At 41.7% G+C, this 24,413-nt stretch overlaps 1 protein-coding gene across 1 annotated transcript in view; it reads left to right on the top strand.

Moving 5' to 3' along the window:
* The window catches only part of LOC310997517 (roundabout homolog 1-like), a gene marked incomplete at its 5' end in the record, with an annotated part of 81,307 nt that overhangs the window by 17,827 nt on the left and 39,067 nt on the right, over positions 1–24,413 (top strand). The window contains one exon of the mRNA XM_083987236.1: positions 4,688–5,014. Coding sequence (XP_083843362.1) covers positions 4,688–5,014 — 327 coding nt within the window. The remainder of the gene's footprint in view (positions 1–4,687; positions 5,015–24,413) is intronic.

Here is a 24,413-nt window from a genome sequence, read left to right as displayed (position 1 = left end):
ATATAATAATAATTATCATTATCATTAACAATGTTTTCTTTGTTGTCTTTCTTTGTCTGGTTGCAGAGAGGTTCATGCCAGTCCACAGTAAACACCTGATTGAAGACTGCTGGTGAATTTTCAAGCAGGAATGATGACAACACCTGCCCAAAGTTCCATGTTTCTTCAACATTGTACCATGTCTGTATGAGACTCTGTCCCACCTGTCTTCAGTCAAGTCTGGACCCAATGACTCAAACACCAGTCTTGTCAAGGCTAATTAGAGGTAAGCAATGGTTTATGTCAGTGTAGCAAATGAGTAGATGCAAGCACAACTCAAACTTCACTCAATCGATCTCCCACAAATGCACGGTGCCAACAGCTTCATACAAACATACAGTAGAAAAAAATCAGTATTACGGACAGGATTCAGGATTTTGGCTGCAATTCGACAAGGGTGAAACAAATACTGATGATAATTTAGTCCTGAAAAGTGACAGTTTCTACCTTTCACACTAACACAGTAAAATAAATGAAATACTCCTGATGACCTGCAAAACTATATTCCAGAGTGCTGGTTTCATTCTATGTATAGCTCATTGGAGCTCAGTTTAACAACAGAAGGCTGAATTTATCTCTGTAGGCACCATGCTCAGGCACTGCATCAATCTAACCTTTGCTTTGTTTCTGTTTTCTGGCTGCAGAGAGGATCATGCCAGTCTACAGTGGACACCAAATGGACAATATATGAGTCTTCAAGCAGAACTGGTGACTGCTGGATGCTTTAAGTTCCAGTTTCTTGAACACCATGTATATGTTAAGAGCCCTCTTCAGCCAAGTCTGGACTCAGTGACTCATTAGTGTTGATCAACACAGGGCAAGTGGCTCCTTTTTTCATTATGTTTATTTCTTCTATCATGGACTATCCTTCTTCATATGTATGGACACACACTGTCTTTTCAAGATGTCAACACTGCCTTGTGAGTATACTGGACAAGTTCTGTTTTTCACAGAGAATGTGTATATGCAAAGAGAGGTTCTTAAAGTTTATCAATTAGGCTATAGTCTGTACTTTGGTTTACAATGGGCTTAAAGGACAATTCCAGGCGAATTCAACTCGGGGGTGTATTTTCCTATCATTTTAGGTCTAAAAGAAGGAATCTGAAGATTTTCAGTTTAATCGCTCCCGTTTTGCAGTAGTTGCGTCTGTCCCCGCATCGCCACGGCAGCGATGAATGGGAGTGGATGTAAGTTCTGCTGTTTAGGCTGTTTCCAGCCCTCAAAGCCGCAAATTTTTCCCACAGACAGCGTCAGATGGCTACTCAAACATGCACCCAGAAGTTTATTTAAGCAAGCAAGCCGACATGTTTGTAAAACTAGATCTAATTCAAAGTCTCCCGGAGTCTCGCGCGAGACCCAGTTGCCGTGCTCGGTGTGTTCAGGTGCAGTAGGAAAGCTACAGTTTGTGTCATAAACACAGGAATATCAACTCTTTACTTGCTTCAAGTAAAAAAAACTTCTCGGCGTATGTTTGAGTAGCCACCTGACGCTGTCTGTGGAAAAAAATGTACACTTGAAGCAAGTCAAGAGTTGGTATTCCTGTGTTTATGACACAAACGATAGCTCCAACTGCACCTGAATACACCAGCACTGCAACTTCGGGCTCGCGCAAGACTCTGGGAGACTTTGAATTAGATCTAGTTTTACAAACATGTCGGCTTGCTTGAAGTAAATAAACTTCTCGGTGCATGTTTGAGTCTCCATCTGACGCTGTCTGTGGAAAAAAATTGCGGCTTTGAGGGCTGGAAACAGCCTAAACAGCGGAATTTACATCCACTCCCATTCATTGCTGCCATGGCGATGCGGGGACAGACGCAACTACCGCAAAACAGGAGCGATTAAACTGAAAATCTTCAGATTCCTTCTTTTAGACCTAAAATGATAGGAAAATACACCCCCGAGTTGAATTCGCCTGGAATTGTCCTTTAATTGGTTATTTCCTTTATAATTTACCATTTGCATTTTCTGACTGTAAAATCTACGCCAACAAACTGTAATTCCATTATGTGTTGTACCGTATTTTTTACGGTGAAATTCTGGCAACCACAGCTGCCAGTATTTTACCGTGAATTTTGCAATAAAATACCGTACTATATCTTACAGTTTTACCGTGTTTTTTCACTGATGGACTGTAATTAGGTTTACAGTATATCCGTTATTTTTAAAAGAATTTACCGTAAACAGGTTTATATTATAACTGTTATTTTTACAGCAAATTACCGTAAACAAATAACAGTTCTCTACTGTGAAATTTACGGTTGCCAAAACAGCATACCGTAATGTGTAATACATTGTGACCGTATTTTCTACGGTAAAATTCTGGCAACCACAGCTGCCAGTATTTTACCGTAAATTCTACGGAATTTTTTTTACAGTGTATAACTGTTGTGTGTTTTTTGAGCAGCCAGATACTGAACCTGAAATTCCCCTGTGGGATGAATAGTATCTTCTTTTCTTTTCTTTCTAACTAAACTAAGATGATGAGTATGATACATTTTACCTGTATTTATTAGCATGTAGCTTAAAACACAGCTGCAGCATCACTGAGCCATGAGTGTGGACTCTTGATTAAATTCAGTTCTGTTCACCTTGTATTGCACTGCAGTGAGACATGAGCAAAATAAATCCTAGCCTGCATGGTTTGCTGGTTTTTTTTTTAAATACATGTGGTAGGTACCAAAGAGTGATTTTAGCCAGTGGGTAATTACCTTGATTCAGCTTTTTGTGAGTTTTTCTTTTCATTAGCATGCGGCCTTTTAGCTAGGTTGCCCACTTAACGACATTAAAAGGAAAAGGAGACAAAGGAGACAAATGGAAGAAAAGAGAAGAAAAAACTGAATGTTATAGTCAGGCAGTGGGAGGGCTTATCTCAGCAGTCCACATCCATTTAGACTGACTGCTGCTGCGCAGGTAATATAGCTAGAGCTTTCGGGTGCAAAACATGCACGTCAGCATACTTTTTAGTTTTTAATGATAAGCTTGTGCCCATCATACGCCTATTGTTCCAGACTTTTTTTGTGTAAGCCTTTTGGAAAATACAGTTATTGCAGATTTGTGCTAACACACACACACACAACTGTACCACATTACGCAGTGGATCAAATTCTCACCCACTTCACAGTGTGTGAGGTGTTCTATCTGAGTAAACACTTGTCTGTGTGAGATTTATTGGTTGCAGCAGGAGTGTAGGAGCTCATCACTGTCGAGCACGATAGTGATTATCTGCTTTAGCGGACCATTGGCACATTAAAGCGTGGCCTGCTCAAGGTTGTGTAAGCTAGTGTTTGCAACAGCATGAAAGAACAGTGAAAGTGTTCCCACGGCTATAAAACAGGTACACAGTGGTTCCTTGGCTGACATTAATGTTGCTTTTCCTCCATCCTCTCTGTCTCTTCACTCTAGATTGTTTTGTTAGAAGTTTTCTTTTAAGAGCAGTACTTTTGTGTTGTAGTTTGGGATTTAATCTGATACAAAAACCGTGACAGTGACACCCATTATTGTTTTGTCCAATCTCCAGCATTCACACAGCAATGGAAGGAAAAAGAAGAGAGAATGAGTGGGGAGTCTGTGTGTGGACGTGGCTGGCGGCGGTGGGCTAGTGTGCATGCTTGTCTGTGTTAGGGGGTTGGAAAGAGATGCAGGGAATGTAAGATGTACAGAGGCATTGGAGTTGTGTACCTGGATCTCATTAGGGAGGCTTTCTTTGTCCTCTGCCTCACAGGAACTCGCTGTTATACAGTTTGTTTGAGAAGACCCTGAGAAGAGACTAGAGCATGATTGGCATCTCAACAGTGTATCAGGGATTAGAGGTGATTTTGTGGTTGTTAGTTTGGGTATGATTGGAGGTATTGATTCGGATTTCTATGGCTGGTATAACGATTTCAGAGGCTGCGGTGAGCACGTAACATAAATAAGTTTACACACATACATACAGAAGTGAGCATACACACACATACAATACCCAGTAGAGTGGAGGAGAGATGTATGGTTTATGTTGAGGATGAGCATCTTTTCTCTCTTGCTCAGAACATGTCTATTTCTCTGTCCATTCATGAACTCTACTGTAAAAATATGCATGATATATTTGGAAGTGTATGGCTTCCCTTTAATATTAGCTGTATGTGTGAAAGAATATGTAAATTAGTAAAATGACCACGTTGGTAGAATCAATGATAAAACTATAATCCCATAATAATTAAGCCTTGAAGCTTTTTTTTTTTTACTGTGTATATGCATTTCTTTTCAAATACGTGTTTTGAGGCTAAACCTGTTTTTAAAGATATTAACTTAGTGGGGATTTCACGTGTCAGCATTGTTTTTTAATTTTCAATGCCTCATGAGGTTCCATCTGCTGAAACAAAAGCAAAACGTGGCACATGATTGGATGGTAATTATGTTGTCAAACTGGATTATTTTTAATACAAGGCACTTGCACACCAATAATAATGCACCATATCCAATTCCTTTAAAGCTGCTGCTGTTTCGATTAGTACTTCTCTTTATTTCAAGGGGGGATTATATGATAAATTTCACTACGGCTCTTTGTGGTGTGTTTTTTGTGTTAGTGTGGGTTACATTGACATGTACAGTAAGTATTATACAGCTATAGTCCTTGTGTAATCACCTTTGCTCTCTTCTAAACCTCCAGGGTCTCGTCTTCGCCAGGAAGACTTCCCTCCCCGCATCGTGGAGCACCCCTCTGACCTCATCGTATCCAAAGGGGAACCAGCCACTCTCAACTGTAAGGCAGAGGGCCGTCCAACCCCCACTGTGGAATGGTACAAAGATGGGGAGCGTGTTGAGACGGACCGTGACAACCCCCGCTCCCACCGTATGCTGCTGCCCAGCGGCTCCCTCTTCTTCCTGCGTATCATCCATGGACGACGGAGCAAGCCGGACGATGGCAGCTACGTGTGCGTGGCCCGAAACTATCTCGGCCAGGCGATCAGTCACAATGCATCCCTGGAAGTAGCCAGTAAGTTCTGCTGTTGCATAGATGTGCACAGTACTGACAGCAATGCAGCACACATGCGTACACATGAGTCTCCACAGCGTGAGTGACTGCAATTAAACGTTGCACAGAAGTCGACCAGCTTGCTAAGAAAAAACGAGATCCAGATCATTTTCTGAGCTCTTTGAAACATCAGTAATTGATTTTCCAGGCAGCCTCCTAATGTTCATGGTGATAACAGGGATTTTGATATCTATCTAAAAGTAAGCATCTTTTTTGAAAAAGGAAAAGTGCAAAACATATTTGCTCAGTATAACCTTTAGATAATCTCTTGTAAAATGTCTTGAGAAAATAATGTTTTAAATTTGATAGTTACCGTATTAGTTATAAATACATTTATATGCTTACTATAATCACCGTTTACCTTGCATTGGGTGTCTTAACAACTCAACCATTACACTGAAACACAAAACACAAACATATGTAAATGTCTAAGCCTGTTTCAGTTTGTTACTTTTGTTCCAATATGGGTCGTTTTTATGGTGGAGGGACAGGTGGAAATTCACAGCCCCACCTGTCAGCCATGGCAACAGCTGTGTTTCTGCTTTGGTCCCCAGGTTTAAACAAGAGTATGTTCCTAACAGGTGACAGTGTCTACTCGCTGAATCGTAGAGTTGCAAGTGTCAAGTGTGTGCTGTTGGCAGTTAAACACCCTTTCAGTGCAGTATATCTCAGGCAGGAATCTGTCAGGTTGCACGCAGCAGCCAAACCTATGTGTGCATGTGACTGTAGGTGATGGAATAAAGCTTGTGGAGAGGGCAGAGAGCAAAAGGTCAGGGCTTACGGCCATCAGAACAGGGTAGGTGCAGATGGTCTGTGCTCCCTATAGAGCACTGTTTTTGCAAGTCATAAAAACACTAGAATCAGACTGGAAGGTAACAAGAGGAAGGGCTGGGCTGAAAGAAGGAAGTGTAGATAATAGGGGTTAACAACTGTAGCCATGCACTCACAAACTAGTGTGGAGCACCCAAGCTTTCGCTGTCGATCCCCTGGACTGCTCAGCTGCATCAGCTTGCAGCGCTCTACCCAGGCCCGGTCTCCCGGGCAGACATTTCGCAAAGGTTTTAGAATAATAATACCCCTCTTGTCTCCATTTCACCTTTTGAATTATAATGAAAGAGATGGTCAAACGGTATGATGGTAATGCTGGGTCAGCACTCCTACCCTGAGAAGCTAAGCCCTCTAGGGGGAGAGTTTATTACTGGGAGTTCACTAAATTTACTGCCAGGTTTTAAGGTCGAGGGGGAACACAGAGTGTACTTGTTGAAGCTGCCTGGATGAGTTATGTCTCCCTGCTTCATCTCTCAGAGGTCACACAGATTCATGGGTCACCCTGGGGCTGCAAGGTAAAACAGAACCCCCTTTGGCAAAGGCTGCTGAGTTAGGGAGTTTAGGAGAGAACAGAGAAGCTGTGGAGGGGGAGGAGGATGTTAAAACCAGGACTGACCTTAATCTGTCAATAGATGTGTCAAATAATTTGTCTTGTCTCATTAACGTTTAAGTTGTTAATTTACTGCAGTGTCTTAATTGCTTAAAGTTTCCTTTGACCAGAGGGAGCTGTACTCTTGAAGGGTGACTGGGTTCAGTCCTCTGTGTGATACTCATCAAGTTACTGGTCTTGAATGATGTGCTTTGACATACAGCCCTTGCACACAGACAGTATCACCAAATTATCATCATGTTTCACTTATTATGTTTGTCACTCAAAAATCAAGCAGACAATAACGTTATGTGACAAGTCTCCAACAATGGAGCACAGTTGAGGGTGGTAATGATTTTCCAGACGAGAGTTTGAAGTAAGAATCCATCAACAGTTGTAAAATGATGGTCACACCATGTGCCACATGTAGAAATGTCAGAAGCACATTGGTATTTATCTACTAATCTATTACACTGTAACTATATGTGCCAAAAATGCTATCTGAGATGCAGTGCTTCACAGTCTTTTTCTTTTTTGTGGGGAAGATGATTCATTGCATGGATATGATCTATTACATTTTTCTGTTCAGAGATGAATAACTCACCTGCACCACATCCAAATCAGTGTCAACATCTGCATTAACATTTTTCAACCACATCACAGCTGGTGTTCCTGTGTGCTGAGGTCGAAGATGGGTACAGTCCAACCTATGAGTACTGAATGATCATCTGAGAATTACATCGTGAGATGTTTTCTGATGTACATGTGCAGTTTGTTTTTCTTTTGTCATACTGAATTTAACATGGGCAATAAGGGATTGCCAGGGATTTTTGTGCAGATATTGAGGGTTCCCCGATGATGCTTCACAATGACTGATGATCACTCATCTGTAGTTTGAGGGAAATGTTTTGACAGCTATTAGATTTATAGTGATTTTACCCCCATGAAATTGTGTCATTTATGTTCCTTGACTTTCTTCAATGTGCCATTATCAGATTAAAATTAATACTTTTATAATTTGGTTTATATCAGCAAAACAGACTTCTGCATCAGCCTGTGTTGTACTTTGTGGATAGATTAGTGCTAATTAATAATGCGAGAATAACATGGGGACCATCATGGTTAACATAGTCACAGCAGCATGTTAGCATTGTCACTGTGAGCATGTCAGCGTGATGATTAGTTCATACAGTATCTTGCTCACTGCTGAGAATTGCAGACATGGCAACATCAAAACTCTTATTATCACAGTCAGCATAAAGTTCAGGTTTGACTATTTTTACATTAACCTATGCATTATGTAAAAATGCTTTGCCACCAAGCTAAAAAAAAAAAGGCTCGTACTGTAGTTTCTGAACAGCTGACTGAACACACAGTTTCCCTCGAGTGTTTTATATAAATGTACTCTACACTCTACAACAATTGGAAAACTACTTAATATGGGATGCACTTCGCTTTTCGATCAGTAACAACCACATATGCTTAGAGGGAAAGCTGAGCAGGGAATATATTTCATTTATTAAAAAATCCATGTTGCATTAATTAAATCTTTGCATAGTAGACAATACTGTAGTGATGCCCTTTGTGTATTCAATGAATCCTCAACTGTATGCTCTGCACCTGTGTCAAAGAATACATGAAATAGTCATAGTTGATTCAAATCATCATGGATATTGCCACTTTATATAATACGATGATTACATAGACTTGGACTGCTCATGAAGTAAAATACAACGAAGCACAAGACTCGGTTGGTGCTTTAGTCATTTGATCCTTATTGACAAACTAAATGTGAAAGCTACAGTGGGAAATTAATAACCTTCAAAAGCCTTAACAATTTTGAATTCACTATATCATAATGATTCCTACTGCTGCCATAATCTAATTTAGTATGGGAATAAGTAAGTAAGAGAGGGAAGATGAAAAGTAGGGAGACGGCTGACAAAAGACAGTTTTGGGAGCTGACAGATGTAAAGTGATGGGAGCAGGAAAGGAGTGACAGAGACAGATGGGAACAGAAGAGCGAGAGGAAGAAGTGTCTGTCCTTCAAGGCACAGAAGTGAAACTTGTTTGCAGAAAATTGAGGTGACGTGGTAGAGACAGTGACAGATGTAGTATGTGCTGGTGCCTGAAGCGTGACCACAGGGTTGAAATACTGTGTATAAGCGCATACAACATGTTGGCGCACACACATACATACATGTACACACACACGCAGAGTAGTGGAAACCTTTCTGAAAGTGAAAGAGATGAAATGAGGAAAAAAAAAAAGACATATAACTTAGTTCCTGTCCAATAAATGTCACAGAAGACACTCAGCATATTTTTTTTCTCCCTGCAGGGACCCTAGAGGACCCTGGGAAATGAACATATGTCCTATTGACCTCAGCCACTTGATTCAATCATGGCGCGCTTTATTGAGGTGAAGGCAAAGTCACAGCCTGTGTACTCTAAAGGTTATTGGATAGTGGACCTGTTTTTAGGTTCAGTAAGGGAGAGGAATAAATGTTATTCTTAAACTAATGAGACACTGCCATTTGCTGGAGGAAAGTGAGGCTCGTGGTGGTGGGGCTGAGGGTTTGGCCACAGCAGTGATGAAGTAAAGAGCCACAGGGAGAGACGACGACACAGCCACACCACTTGTCACGTATATGAATGCATGAAGAGAAAGGCAGAAACACACCACTGATTCCTCCTGGTTCTATATTTAAGTTCATTTAGAGTTAATTTTGATTCCATCGCAATATATTTGGTCCATCCCACACAGCTGCATGCAAGATTTGAGGGAGAAATACATACATACATTATCTAGTATGCAGAGCCACATCAACAGCCAGCATTACTAAAGCACTGGACAGAAAGTGAATCGGCAACAAATTCAGTTGTAGCTTCTCCAGCGTGGTTTCTGTTCATCAGTAAATATCTTCAGGTTTTGATTTGGATGGCTGGACCAAATCTTATGTGGAAAGCATGAAACTGAGTTATTTACTGTCAAGAATTTATTTTATTTTTTCAGGGTCTGTTTACAGGTCTCTCTCTGTGTGAGCTCAGACGTTAGGCAGCTCCTGAGTGAGCTGCACCAATAAATGATAAAAGTCTTCTATAGCGATGTGACTTGAGGCAGCATTAGCTGGAGCTGAAGACAGCAAGTCTGAAAATGGGAAAACATTTTAGCAGTGTTGTGTGGAAAGAAGTGAGTTCACCAGACCTCCGTAGCCTGGACCTCATCTCTGCTTGAGGCCAGTAGCAGCTTGAGGCTACATCAGCTGCCATGAGGATAACATAGCCGAATCTTTTGACCACATTGTCGGTGGGCGAGTTGCATGATGGAGAATGGAGGTGCCAGGTTTGACAGGAAAGAGGATGATGTCTCTGTTTCTGCTGCATCCATTTTCATCTCTTTTTTTTTCTTTTTTCGAACAATCCATTGAGACTCTGTCAACTTTATACGAGAGTGATGCCGAATCACTTCTGGAACTTTCAGGATGAATATTGACAAAGTGAGTACATGTTTAGAGGGATAGTTCAACATTTTGGCAAATTGGCCCATTGCCATAATCGCTATAGTCATAGCAGTAGGTTCGTTACCTTTATTTGTCAGTGTAAGCTATTTTTAGAACGGAGGAGCGGAGCGGCAGGCTGTTCAGAGCTACACTATGGAGGCTAATGGAATTTCTTGGTTTCCCTCATCAAACTCATCAAATACAAAATCCCAAAACTCCAAAACGCTTTCGTGGACAAGTTGTGACCTGCACAATCACCACGCTATGAGATAATAATGGAACGTTACGAAACGGAGCCGTTTTCGAGGTAAATACAGAGTCTGCTTGCTGAAAAACTGTCCCTGAACGCAAAGCGCATCAGCGGTTTTGCATGAATTTACCTCTAAAACAACTCTGTCTCGTAACGTTCTATTATTATCTCATAGCGTGGTGATTGTGCAGCTCACAACTTGTCCACGAAAGCGTTTTGGAGTTTTGGGATTTTGTATTTGATGAGTTTGATGAGGGAAACCAAGAAATTCCATTAGCCTCCATAGCGTAGCTCTGAGCAGCCTGCCGCTCCGCTCCTCCGTTCTAAAAATAGCTTACACCGACAAATAAAGGTAACGAACCTACTGCTATGACTATAGGGATTATGGCAATGGGCCAATTTGCCAAAATGTTGAACTATCCCTTTAATCAAGAATGTAATTCATTAAAGTCCTTTTTACTTCTGCTTTTTATACAGAGCCAAAAGCACAACATTTCATATTATATTACTGTATATGCCGTATGCTATATTATAGCATACATAATTTTAGGTTAGCCTACATAAATGTATAAATTACATCCAGTATTTCTATTTTATCATCCGACATGTATCCAATTGACTTTTCTCTTTCTATCTGGAAAAGGGAAAGCCAGTGAAAGACATGTGATGGCACGTGATTATTACATGAATGCATTAACATGACGGACATGTTCACTGTAACACCACACGCTCTGAAGTGGATCATGGGATATGCGCAGCTCAGTCAGACTGTGAGATTGACAGCTAGAGGTGGGACCCCTGGTCTCTCTCGCTGTCTGCTCCTCTTTGATTGTAATCTTATGCTGGAAAACGAGCGGGTGCAGGAGACGCACAGAGCAGTTAAGAGAGAGGCGGATTCAGAGGTCAGGTTCTCCCTCTGCCTGCCCCTATCCATTAACTAATGGCTCCTCACTTCAAATGGCTGTCACTGTCGCTGACAGCATCCTGTCTGTAGTCACTCTGGATAAACGCAATGAAAGATCCTAAGTGGCAGTAGAGTGGTATGTCTCAGGAAAAGTTGTCATTTTCTCTGCATATGGATGCGGAGCGATATGTTTGATTGACAAGCGCTGACATATTGTAAATACTCTTCATCCACAGCTGCAGTCAGATATCAGTGTTTATTTCCAATTGCCCGTGACAGTCTGAGAACGCCATGCTAGCCTCTTGTTTCTCATCCTGTTTTCCGCTTGCTTGTTCTGTCCCAGTTGTCCCATGGTTAGATCAGTCAATGAATAAGTATCACACTCCGGGGACAGCTGGACTGTGTATACAGTCTGGAGACTGGGGGCGAGTGCGCTGCAAGTATTGTCTAAACAATTTTAGTCACTTTATTCCCCTAGGCTCAGCATTTCCAAGAGCGAGATTTGTGCCAGAGTGTCAAGACGAAGGGAAAGAGTTTGTTTGGCTTGCAGCGGCACGGTGAAGAGAGAAGAGAGGGGAAGTGCTCAAGAGTTTCTGACAAATACCATATGGCTTCTGGGTGTGTGGCAATATTATCTGGATGTTTTGTGCCTGTGTGTGCATTGTGTCAGGCCTGGTGGTGTACACATGTATGAACAACTGCTGCTTTTGTAGGGAAGAAAAAGAGAAGACTGACCTTCTTGTCTCTACATTCTCTGGCAGATTAGTGAATTTTACCGTTAATTATAACCACCGTGATATTTTATATCATTTCTCTGACAAAAGCAGTGTGCAGCAGAGGTGTGTCCTGACCTTGTCAAGGATAAGAATTAATAATAAGCTGAATGTATTTTAATGGGTGGTAATAAACTTGCAGGCATTGTGAATTGTCAGCACTGTGTTGCAAAGCTGCCTTTATCATGTGTGTGCACATTTGTGTCTGTTAAAGATGCTGACAATGATGCAGGAGACTGGGGCAGTAAAATCAACAAAAGTGTCAGTTAAAGATATTTTGTATTGTGCTTTTGTGCCTGTATCTGAGTGACATTATGCATACGCTTGGCTGTGTCCATTTCTTCTGCATCCTTCCCCCATGCCTCCAACTCTCCAAATCATGTTGGGGTATCATTTTGTTGTGGTCTTTGTATTCGGCTCTTGATCGTTGCCAGGCAGATACCGTTTGGCTCGGCCCATTTCCCCCCCGACACTAAATCTTTTGGTTGCATTTCCCCGCAGCCTTGGAGCAGCAATGCAGCTAGATTTTATCCACTTCCCATAAAACTCCATGCTTGCTGTGTCAGGTTACTCTGATGTCATATGCATTTTATTCCCCCATTTGCTGATTTGTAACATGGCAAGAGAAACTTCCCGGAGGGCCAAGTAACCGGCACTCATGTGCTTAGCCGCAGAAGTGTTTTTAACAACTGAAATTAATTAACAGTGAAAACCCATCATCAAGTCACAACTTGCAAAAAGCCTGTACTGACATAAACTATGATATGCTTAGTGCGCCCTATATTTTGCTTGTGAATTTGTCAGTGTGGAAGAATTAAGGGCTTTACAGCATGGTTGAATAATCCTGCTGTCACCGAGAGAAGAGGGATGCGTTTGCATTTGCTGAGATATTAGCCTTATCCATCCTCTGTCTGTCATTCCATAACACCACAGTCAACGGCGTCCACCAGCCATATCAGGGCTCATGGTTAATGCCTTCCTTACCGGGGGTTAAAGGTTATGTTGGTTTTTCATTTCAACCTATGTCAGTTTTCGTCTCCCCAAAGCTTTCTGCCTGAGTGTCTGCCTCGTGTGGTATTCTATCAGTCGGTAAAAGTTAAGCGCAAAAAAAAATCTCAGTGCAACTATCACTGTCCTCCAGGGCGTGAAAATGAAAAATGATCACTCACCCACAAATGCACTGTGTAATTGTGGTTTGATGATTGTTAGGGTTTATGATAAAAAATGCCAACTTTACTATCTAACTATCATTAAACTAATCAAACTTTTTATGTGATCTAGTGCAGACGAACACTTTTGTGACTGCCAAACATGATGAAATATTCAGAATGAATACCAGACAGCCAAATTGCTGTGCACAGTGATGCATTGCAATGTTTGTTGTTTGTCTTTAAACAGTTTTGGAGCAAATAGATCTTTTCATCATCATTCATTTTTTGTTTAGCAAAATAAAAATAAAAACAGCTACGGCAGATGTCTTTCTGTTGTGTGTTATACACAGGTACAGAGTCTCTTTTGTCTTAAAAATTATACTAATTATAAAGGCCATTCAAACTAAGACACTGAACACAGATAGGAATTGAAGGTGTAAAAGATAAAGTTACCTTTACCTTTACCACAAGTTCGTCTGTCGTTGCAAGGCCATCATAGTGGGCCTTTTTGTTATGGTAACCATAATTAAGAGGAAACTATGCAAGTCCGGTCCTTTTTTTGCTGTTGTAAAAACTCACTGCTAACCCTCCTCGACCATGTTTAAAGACATGTAGCCACCAAGCGGAAATTGCCCAGTTTACCTGAGAGATAAAGCTAAGAATCATCTGCATAGTAATGAACTGAGATGCTGTTAAGAAAACAAGCATGATCTGGATTCAGTATGACATTGTAAACATGAACATAAAAACAAACCATGAATAAATGATGCCGCTGGTGAAAACAAAACAAAAAAGAATCAAATCTGATCATTTTGAGGAACATTGCAGGGCAATCTGAGATATACCACACTTCACTGAATACTGTATTACAATACAGCACTCCACAGAAATTACACTGCAGAGAGGCAGTGACAGACACTTGGATTCTGAGATGTGAGAAGTTGCTGGTGCAGCAGCACAGGGGTTGTTTATGCGGTATTGTTGCTACTGCTTACCCACCACAACCAAAGATACTGGTATCATCTCTAATAGGGTGTAGATGTGGTGATTTATAACATGCTGCAAAATAGGGGACAAAGAGTGAGAGAGAGAGGGAGAAAGAGGGGTGGTTCCTCAGTGGAAAGCTGAATAATGAGATGAACAGTTCCAAGGCACTGCTACCATTCCTGTGCCTGCCTGCCTGTCAGTTCTGCCTCCCCTATTTTCTGCCATTTTTTTCCTCCTCCTCCTCCTCCTGGAGCATCGCTTCATCTGTCTCCAGTGGGAATACTTTGGAATGAGCAGACAGGTTTGTGATGGAGCTGCTGTTGTTGACGCTGCTTACTGAAAGCTTTGGTGACCAGTGATGTGTTCCCCATTATAACACTGTCATGCACACTATATACAAATTGTGTGTGTGTGTATAAGGCACAATGGCACATAGTGTGTAAAGGCAGACTCCTGTAAAAGAAGGGCGTGTATTTTCATGGAGATGCTGCCGTATTCTCAAAAGAAATTGGTATTTCATCATTATTATCATTATATTATTTGAATATTTATTTTTCTAGCTGAAAAATTAGTTCTGAACACTTGACGTGTGGCACCACACTGACACTTTAGGGATCTGTTCTTTTTCTACCTTTTATGTTTTGATCAACAGCCTTTTGTGATGTTGACATAACATAATTCAAACAGACAATTTCAATATTTTTCCAATTAACCGTGTTGCTATGTGGGGATGTAGTAATAATTCATATTCACAATCTCTTTGTTTGCATAGCTGGCAGCTTCCTTCCACACCCACAAACTAAACTCCTTTTTTTTCTCTGTTATCAAGGCCAATTTTCAAGGTCTTAGTTTTATTATGTGATACAGAGAGTGAGACAGTAAACCTTCCTCTTAGCCGACTATACTGCCCAACATTTGAATATTGTGTATGTACAGGCTCCATTACGCTAGATGGTTACAGGTAGGCTCTCCATTCCAGTCATTCTCTCAAATATATAAAGGGTATTATCTTCAAATGCCACAGAATATGAAAAGATGGAATATTTCATTATGCAAAAACTCCCTCTGCCAATAAAACCCTCCTCCCTGTTTGCCTAACCTCTCTCAATTTGTGTTTTTCTCTGTGGAAAACTCCCTTTACTGTTTCTCCCAGACTTCCCAAGGCTATTGCAGAGATATAACAAAGGAACGCAAATACAGACAGCATGAAATGAGGAACTGGGAGCTGACGGTGAAGATAAAGCTGAGGGGTAAAGGAAAACCAAGAGACACTAAAAAGAGGTACTGGAGATAATTAAAAGGATCTTCAGAGTGATATAGAACCTAGCACTTGGACTTCATATCCATTTACACACATATAAATGCCTCTCCTCTCTACCAAAGATGTGTTCAGGACATAAATCTGTGTTTTTTTTTTTTTTTTTAACCTTTATTTAACCAGGCGAAAAATCATTAAGAACAGGTTCTTATTTGCAATGATGGCCTGACAAAAAGCACAAGCTTCTTGAGGGGAGAGGGGGAGAGGGCTGTGAAAAAAAAGTACAAGTTAAAAAGTTAAAAAAAACAGTGGCATAAAACAGCTAAACAGACATGCAGCAGAACGACCATGAAGACAATACACAAGCAGAGGCACAAAACAGAACTGAACAGACATGTAGCAAGACAGTCACAAAGACAATACACCAGCATGGCTGTGCAGGGAAGCAGGTTAGCAAGGCATGAGCAGAGCAGCGAGACAGGCAATAGCAGGCAGGGCAGAAAATTAATGTAACAGCTCAATTAGAACAGGCAAGGTTAATAGCGAGGAATTAGTTATTTAGAACATCACAACACAGAAATGCATGCGAAGACACTATACAAGGATTATCAACATGTAAGGAGGAGCCAGGGCTGCCAGCGGCAGGTATGGGCACTCAACATAAAAATACAGGCTAAAGGAAGAGGGGTTAGACGGGGGGAAAACATTTGCAGGAGTCTATGACAAGGTGTGAGATGGCCTCTTTGAAGGTTGGAATGGAGATGAGTTTGTCAAGTTTGAGGAGTTTTTGTAATATGTTCCAATCAGAGGCAGCAGCTGACTGGAATGATGCGGAGCCGATTGTAGATCTGGTTTTGGGGATTGTTAGCAGAATGAGATGAGAGGACCGAGTGTTGTATGTGACAGGGAGTTGGTGCAGCAAGCGGGACAGGTAAGGGGGGGTCCGTAGAAGGAGGGTCTTATAAATGAGAGTGAGCCAGTGGGTCTGACGGCGGGTGTGAAGTGATGGCCAATTTACCAAAGAGTAAAGAGTGCAATGGTGGGTGTTGTGGGACGCGTTTGTAGCGAAGCGGATGGCGGAGTGATAGAGTGTGTCCAGTTTAGCAAGGGTGCTTTTACATGCTGTACGATAAATGGTGTCACCGAAATCAAGTGAGGGGAGAATTGTAAGTTTAATGAGACTCAATTTAGCAGAAGAGGTGAAGGCATAACGGTGTCTGTAAAGAAAACCAAGTTTGGCCCGGACCTTAGCCTGTAACTGGGAGATGTGATGTGAAAAACTAAGCGTGGAGTCTAACCAGATGCCAAGGTATTTGTAGGTGGAGACATATTTCAGGATAGCTCCCTCACAGGTAGAGATGTTTAGTTGAGATGGGGAGAGGGGGGGAGCGCCCTTCCTGTGAAACCACATAGCTTTCGTCTTAGATGTATTGAGAGACAATTTCAGTAGAGAGAAAGCATGTTGTACCTGGAGGAAGCTATCCTGGAGTGTAGCTTGGACATAGGAGGGAGATGGGCCGGAGGCATACAGGATTGTGTCGTCAGCATAAAGGTGAATGAAAGAATTACCAGCAGCTAGGGGAATGTTATTAATGTAAATGGAGAACAGTAATGGACCAAGTATTGAACCTTGGGGGACACCCTTGGTGACAGGGAGGGGGTGAGAGAATGAGTTGTCGAACCTTACGCGTTGCACCCGGTGAGAGAGATAATGAGTGAACCAGGCCAGTGAGTTTTCTGAGATCCCAATACTGCTTAGCCTGTTAATGAGGATGGAATGGTCAACAGAGTCAAAGGCTTTGGCAAGGTCAATGAAAATTGCAGCACAGTATTGTTTATTGTCTAGGGCAGAGGTAATGTCATTTAACACCTTTAAAGTAGCTGTTGTACACCCATACCTGGCACGGAAACCGGACTGTACATCAGATAGAGTACCAGAAATGTCGAGGTAGTCTGTGAGCTGTTTGTTTACAAGCTTCTCAAATACCTTGGACACACAGGGCAGAATGGATATAGGTCTGTAGTTGTTTGGATCAGACTGCTCACCACCCTTAAACAGTGGGAGGACAATAGCTTCTTTCCAGTCTAAAGGTATTTCAGCAGTATGAAGTGAGAGGTTAAAGAGTGCGGTTATAGGTGCAGCAATAATGGGAGCTGCGGCTTTAATAAAAAAAGCAGGAAGACCATCACATCCAGCTGACTTATGAGGGTCTAGGGCAGACAATTCCTTCAGAACCTCGAACTCTGTAATGGGACGAAGGGAGAAACTGTATGGGGAGGCTGGGGGGTCAGAGGAGCAGTGGGAATTGGATGGCGATAGAGTAGAGCAGATGGGCTGAACAGCATCGAAAACAAGGCCAGACTTAGTGAAATGGCTATTGAAGGCATCTGCCATAGCAGTCTTGTCTGAGATTACCAGGTTGTTTGTTTTGAGTGAGACAGGCATAGATGAGGGTTTGTTCTGGAGTTTTCTAACTGTCTTCCAAAATGCACTGGGATCAGAGCTACATCGAGTGAATTGGGCTTTAAAATGACCAGATTTAGCCTGCCGTACGGCTTGTGTGGCCTTATTTCGAAGCTGCCGGAATTTGAGGTAATCTGTGGGAGAATTTGAGAGGCGAGCTTTGCTCCATGCAGCATTTTTTTGTTTAAGAAGTGATGTAAGTTCTTGAGTGAACCAAGGACTATGGCGATTTTTTATCCGTTGTTTCTTGAAGGGGGCGTGTTTGTTAACCACAGCGCTAAACTGCTCTTTAAACAGGGACCATGCATCATTCACAGTAGGAACCAGGCTGACTCTGTGCCAGTTTACGTTAGCCAAGTCATAGAGGAATGCTGAAATGCTGAAATACTTTAGTGAGCGCTTAACACTGATGGTTACAGGCTGTTTGGCAGTGGTGTTATTGCGAATGCATGCAATAAAACAATGGTCACTTAGGTCGCTACAAAACACGCCAGAATGGTACCTATAGGGAGTGTTAGTGAGAATCACATCTAGCAGAGTGGCCTTATCCAGAGAATTTGGGTTAAGCCTAGTCGGATGGGTAATAATTTGAAGGAGATTTAGAGAGTCTAACTGCAGAGTAACTTTCTCGGGGGGCTTAAGCATGTCCCAGTTGAGGTCACCTAGCAGGACAAACTCAGACCTCGTGAAGGGTGCCAATGCAGAGCTCAGGGCCTCAAGAGTGCTGGCTGGGGCTGAAGGAGGGCGATAACAGCCGGCCACATTGATAGAATGATTATTTGATAGCTTAATCTGAATAACCAGGAGATCATACTGTTTAGGAATGGATTTGGCATATACCACCGAGCAGTGTAGGTGTTCTTTAGTGTAAATTGCTACTCCCCCGCCCTTAGATGGTCTGTCTTGGCGAAATAAATTATAGCCAGGAATATTGGTATCAGGATAGGCAACAGATTTACGGAGCCACGTCTCGGTCAAAACAAGGACATGCGGATTTGAGGACTCCACCCAGACTTTAAGTTGATCCATTTTAGGCACCAAACTTCTCACATTTACATGCAAAAAACCCAAGCTGTTTCTGTCACAGAAGTCATTAAAACAGAGATTACGTGACTGAGGATCAATGGAGAGGGGAGCAATGTCAAAAGGACCAGGGTTAACATGCACATTTCCAGAAATCATGAGTAACAGCACAATCAGAACACGGCAGAGAGAGGATGAGTTATTGTATTTACATTTGACAGATGTAGGGACTTGAGATGGTAACAAAATCATGTTGCTAAGTAGCCTCATGACATAGCAGGAAGACAGAGGAGGAGTAATGTAGTTTGCAGACACTGGTAATCCCAGAGACATTGTGCACAACAGAGAGACAAAATCATTGTTTTGGATGCTAGTAGAGTCCGTTTCACTATTAGGCAGGCAGAGGAGAGGAACCAAAGGGGTTGTCTCCCTCATATGTACAGCAGGAGAGAGAAGCGAAAAAGACACAAGGAGGAAGACAATTATCATCTTGAGACAAGCCATGTCGAGTCCACATAGAGTGCAACAAAGTTGCAGATAGTCCGTGAGATGTAAACTAGCCGAGACGTTAGCCGCTAGCTGTTAGCTAGCCGCCGGAGACGTTAGCCACGTTAGCCGCCAACAGTTAGCTCAGCAAGCAACAGTCCATGACCGGCTAGAACGGCCAAGCGTTAGCACAAAAATAGCAGGCTGAGATACCACACGTTGAGTGTGTGCTCACCGAGATGTTAGTTCACAGTCAGTATAAAGTGTTTTTAGCCACCAGTACCATTGGCAGTCAGTAGTTTGCAGGCTAACTTTTAGCTAACTTCAGCACAGATTAGCAAGTAGCAGTCCGAGGCTTGCTATCGCAGCTAACGTTAGCATCAAGTTAGCCAGCTGGTAGATGAGTGAAAGTTGATGGCCAGGGGAGGTACGGTAGCTAGTTAGTTAGCCAGAGCAAAAGGTGGGGGGTCTAGATTGGGCAAGGCAGGGGGGAGGTGAAGGGAGGGTGACAGGAGAAGGGGGTCAGACCGGCTAGTTGAACAACTAACCAGAGCAGAGGCAGGGGGAGAGAGAGAGAAGCTGGCTTAGTTAGCGGGCTAGCTAACCAAGGGCTGAGGAGAGCAAGGGGAGAGTGGAGTGTAGGACAGCAGCAAAGCAACAGCAACAGGTTTTAGTTTCCACAGGGTAATGCAGCAGCAGCGGCAGCAGCAGCAGCAGCAGCAAGCCCCGGTGTCTCCTCTCCACCCATATCTTTAATGTGAGTTATGCACAGCATGCCAGGATTCAACTCATTTTCAGAACAGCAATCTTCTGGCAATTTATCACAATCAAGCATGAAAAATATCCTATTATTCAGCCGAAATTCATTTATTTCGGTTTAATTTGATATCATGTGTTTCTAGGAGAATAATGCAATAGCACATTCTTAGGTTTTAATGTCACATTGAAATATGTGCACAATATAAATTAAGTAGTTTAGTCTCAGACTCGAGTGGTGTTGCAATGTTTAACTTTCACTATCTGTTACTGTAGAGTCACTTGTGCATGCAGACACACACACACACACGTACGATAGATGAAAGTTTACAGCTCATCTGTCAGGCTAATGTCATTTTAATATTTATTCATAGTTAAGACTGGCAGGGGACCTAGCTAATGTTATCTGTATTACGCATAGTAATTGATCAGCTTCTTTCTGGCGCCCTCATTTACTTTTGTTAGAACAATGAATGCCATCCACCACTTTTAGCACAACCACCCTGCAATGATGAAATGGTGATAATGGCACACTGCTTGTTTCTGGGGGCTTGTGATCATGGCAGTTCTGTAACAGGTCTGAGGTCAAAGAATGGATGAACAGCTGATTTGGACTGTTTGACAACCTGTCAGCAACCAGACTACCGCAAGAATAATAAGTGTGTGTATGTGAGTCTGTGTGAAAGAGAGAGAGTGTCGAAGATCGGAAGATGAGAAAATACCACCTGTTATTATGTGAATTGAAATGTCTGTTTGACTACTCAAACGCTGACATTTAGATTTCATTTTATATTATTTTATTTACCACATCCAATTTTTTTTTTTTTTTTTTAATCATAGTTTGTTGAACTCAAAATTTGATTTTCACAACTTTTCTAATCACATCCCTAAGCTCTGTGCATGCTAAGCTCCCTCCTATGGACACTATACATGGAATATAAACATATACATTCGAACATGTCACCTATTGATTTCTATGTTACTAATATTAAAAAGGTCTTTTTTAAGTAGAGATAAAATCCATGGTCACTAATGTTAGACAAGGACAGTGAAGAGAAACCAACCAGAGTAATGTGTAAGTCAACGTGAAATTATGACATGAAACATTTGTGTCGGTGCAAAACATGAGACATGAGTAAAAATCAGCCTCATAAACGCTGTGCTTGATGGCAGCTCCATTTTCAAGAGTCACATAATGTACAGCAGCAGGTGAATGACAGGTGTGATCTCGCACTTTGATGCACAAATTGCCTCGGATGCAGAGTGCTCACAGGGTGTGCTTTTAAACATAATCACACAGGTGGATTTAGATATTTCAGTGAGACAATTCATACCAAGCAAAAACATCATTTTCACCTTCAAACAAAACAGTTTTTCATTTATTAAACGATTGTAGCAGGGCTGATTGCAGCAGGTTTTTACAGTCGTATTGATGATAATTATTATTACATGAGGGAAGAGAGATAGAACAGCATGGAGATCAAGTGTTTTTCTTATCTTTAAGTGTAGATAGAGAAATGATGGAATGGTGTTGGAGATGTTTGATGGTTTTAGTATTTCGCTGAGATGTACATATTGTAAATTCTTTCAGATCTCACCGTGCATCGGTACATTTTGGGTCTGAGTGTGTCTCGTGGTGCAACTGAGTCTGATTTTCATCTGACAGATTTATTGACTGGAGTGGGCTGCTGTAACACCAGATTTTCAGTACATGATTACCATGGCCAAAAGAATTGGGAATGCAATCACATCACAGCCCTTCAGATTGTTTATTGTGTGTTTTGTCTCTATTTTTGCCAACAAAACTGATTCAAACACAAGTTTAGGAGCTAGAGAGAGAATATGTAACTGTATACAGAAGTTTACAAAAATAACAATCACTCACAATCAATTGTGAAAAGGGAAACAAAATGAGGTGGTGAACAGACAATGAAGGAACCAGGCCCAACTTCCACCGACAAGATATTTTTAACACAATATCAATAATTCATTTTTTTACACAATCACAATCAATACAGGTATCTTGTGGCACCCCTAACGGGAAGCATAGTAAGCGACTCCCCTCTGCCCCCGCTCCCCACCTTCAGTATACTGTATAGCCCCACCTCTGCACACCCCTGTTCCCATTTACCTAATCATCCAGCTATACCTCCCTGTTTCCACTCAGCACTTGATAGATTGTCTTTGCACTCCTTGCCAAGCTCTCCAGACCTTGAACACTTGAACATTCCAGTAAAGACTCTTTTCTCTTTTTTTTTCTTGCCATCATTGACTCTGTCTCACTTTTGGACCTTGAATTTCTCGAAACGCGATACTGGCAGGTTTTTGCATCTTCTCATGAAAGATTCACTGACTGATAATAAGGGCCTTTTTTTCCCAGATTCCACTGCTATATGTTATCCCTGGTGGTGTCCATGCTGAACTGGCTAATTATAGGCTCCCTGAATTCATTTGGAGTGAGAGACTTGAGCCAGGATTCATAGCTGGACTGATAATTGGATTGATCGGGCAGCGGGATTGCAGCAGACCTCCCTCGTCTAATTTGCTACCGTGGACATTTAAAGGCGTGCCACAGCTTCAACACATTTAAAGTTTGCACGTTTTCCTCAGTGTGTATTTAGTGTTTGTGTCCATTATTTGCAAGGTTTAAATAAATTGCCTCTGCTGGTTAAGTCATGGTGCATGGAGCACCCCAAATCCCCAATGAGACACTCATTAAAATCAAGTGAAACTTCTCTCATTCATCTGCTGCCTGTCTTACCGCCTGATACTTAAGTGTTGGTATAAGCCCTTTTTCTCATGGCCATATCAAATTTGTGTGCGTCACATCTCCCAGGAGAAATGTCTTGCTAAAGGTCTTGCACTAAAATGTCGACAGGCAATAAAACATCCACGCCCACCTACCTCAGAGAGACACACACATGTAATTTTTTCTTGCTACTTCAAGTGTGTGAAGCTTCTCAAGATGAGTAGTTGATTAACTGACAGCCGGTTCACTAACTGGATCCCTATCACTGACAGATGAGTAAGTTTTTTTACACTAATAGCCAGTGGACACCTGCGCGTCTGACAGTTTTTCCTTGAGGTTGCTTGACAGCAAGCACAGAGACGGCGAATGTGATGTAGGAGCACTGTCAGTCTGATGTCTTATACTCTCGCTGTCGCCTGTTCTTTCACTCATGCAAAGTGCCATTTATAAATAGACAAAGCCAAAGCCATGTGGTGTTTTTGTTGGCATGCATTTCTTTCAGCATGTGTACCTCTGAAAAAAACAAGCAGGAAACAAGCAGGGACAGACTGAGACATTATATGGGATTTAATTAGAGGTTTTCATACATTTATTCACTTTTTTTTCTTTCCTTTTTGGTTATTTATCTCAGATGCACAGTTCACCCTTTCTCTGCATGTGTTATCATTTTAATAAGCCGATGTGCAATAAATAAACTATAATGGCTGAGGATATGAGGATCTGATATGAAATATACTGCACACAGACAAAAGAATTGTAAATAATTTGGGTTCATGCACTCTCTGTATATTTTCTCTTTGGGTTTTGTATGTTTGTGTAGACTTTGGCCCTGGGTCTGCCTCTCTATACCCTCTCTATCTGCTGCTGCTCTGTTGGCATTGATTATCTCAGACCTGAGGTATCCAATGTGTGTGTGAATGTGTGTGTGTGCCTGTATGCGGGTGTATGTGTTTTACCGTCTCAAGCTTGGCCGCATACTGAGAAGGCATCTATCTCTAGAGGTTTCTTAATAGAGCGGATACTGTTGCCTGCCTCACATTGCCACGGGGGATGGAGGGAGTGTTGGGTATTGGGAGGAGATGAAGAGGGAGAAATAGGGTAGAGGGCAAAGGAGGAGAGTATCCACTGCTTAGCTGCTGATATGAATGAAATTCTATCTGTTTGATTAGCCTTTTGACTCCACTGGCCATCAATTTCTAGTTTGAGTTAATTATATTGTGTTTCTTCAGGAGATATCAACACTATATTTGTGTTGGATGAGGTCCATTGGAACCGATGGTTTATCTATTTGAACCATAGTTTATCATTGAAAATGAAAAGGTCATTTGACCCAAGTGAAAGAAAAAAGATATTTCCTTACTCGCTGTGTTAAAGCCATGCAGACAGTTTAGGCGTTATATGCTCATTTGAGATGCATGTCCTAATGGAAAAGAGTGTGTTTGTCATTTCCGTAAACTGACACTTTAACAACACAGTATTAGAAGGCGACTGCATAATTGTAGCATTATTCCCTCAGTTTTCTTACCCTGAACGATCCTCAAAATTAGGGGCTATTATTTCACTAGTGAGTTGGTGCAATAAAAATGGTTCAAAGTGATAATGATGGGTTATGTAGCGTAATGAGACGTCTTGTTCAGAG

Source organism: Trachurus trachurus, assembly GCF_905171665.1.
Source record: "Trachurus trachurus genome assembly, chromosome: 14".
In the NCBI taxonomy this organism is placed as follows: Eukaryota; Metazoa; Chordata; class Actinopteri; order Carangiformes; family Carangidae; genus Trachurus; species Trachurus trachurus.
The sequence above is the reverse complement of the archived record's forward strand: the minus strand, read 5'-3'. Positions and strand labels throughout refer to the sequence as shown.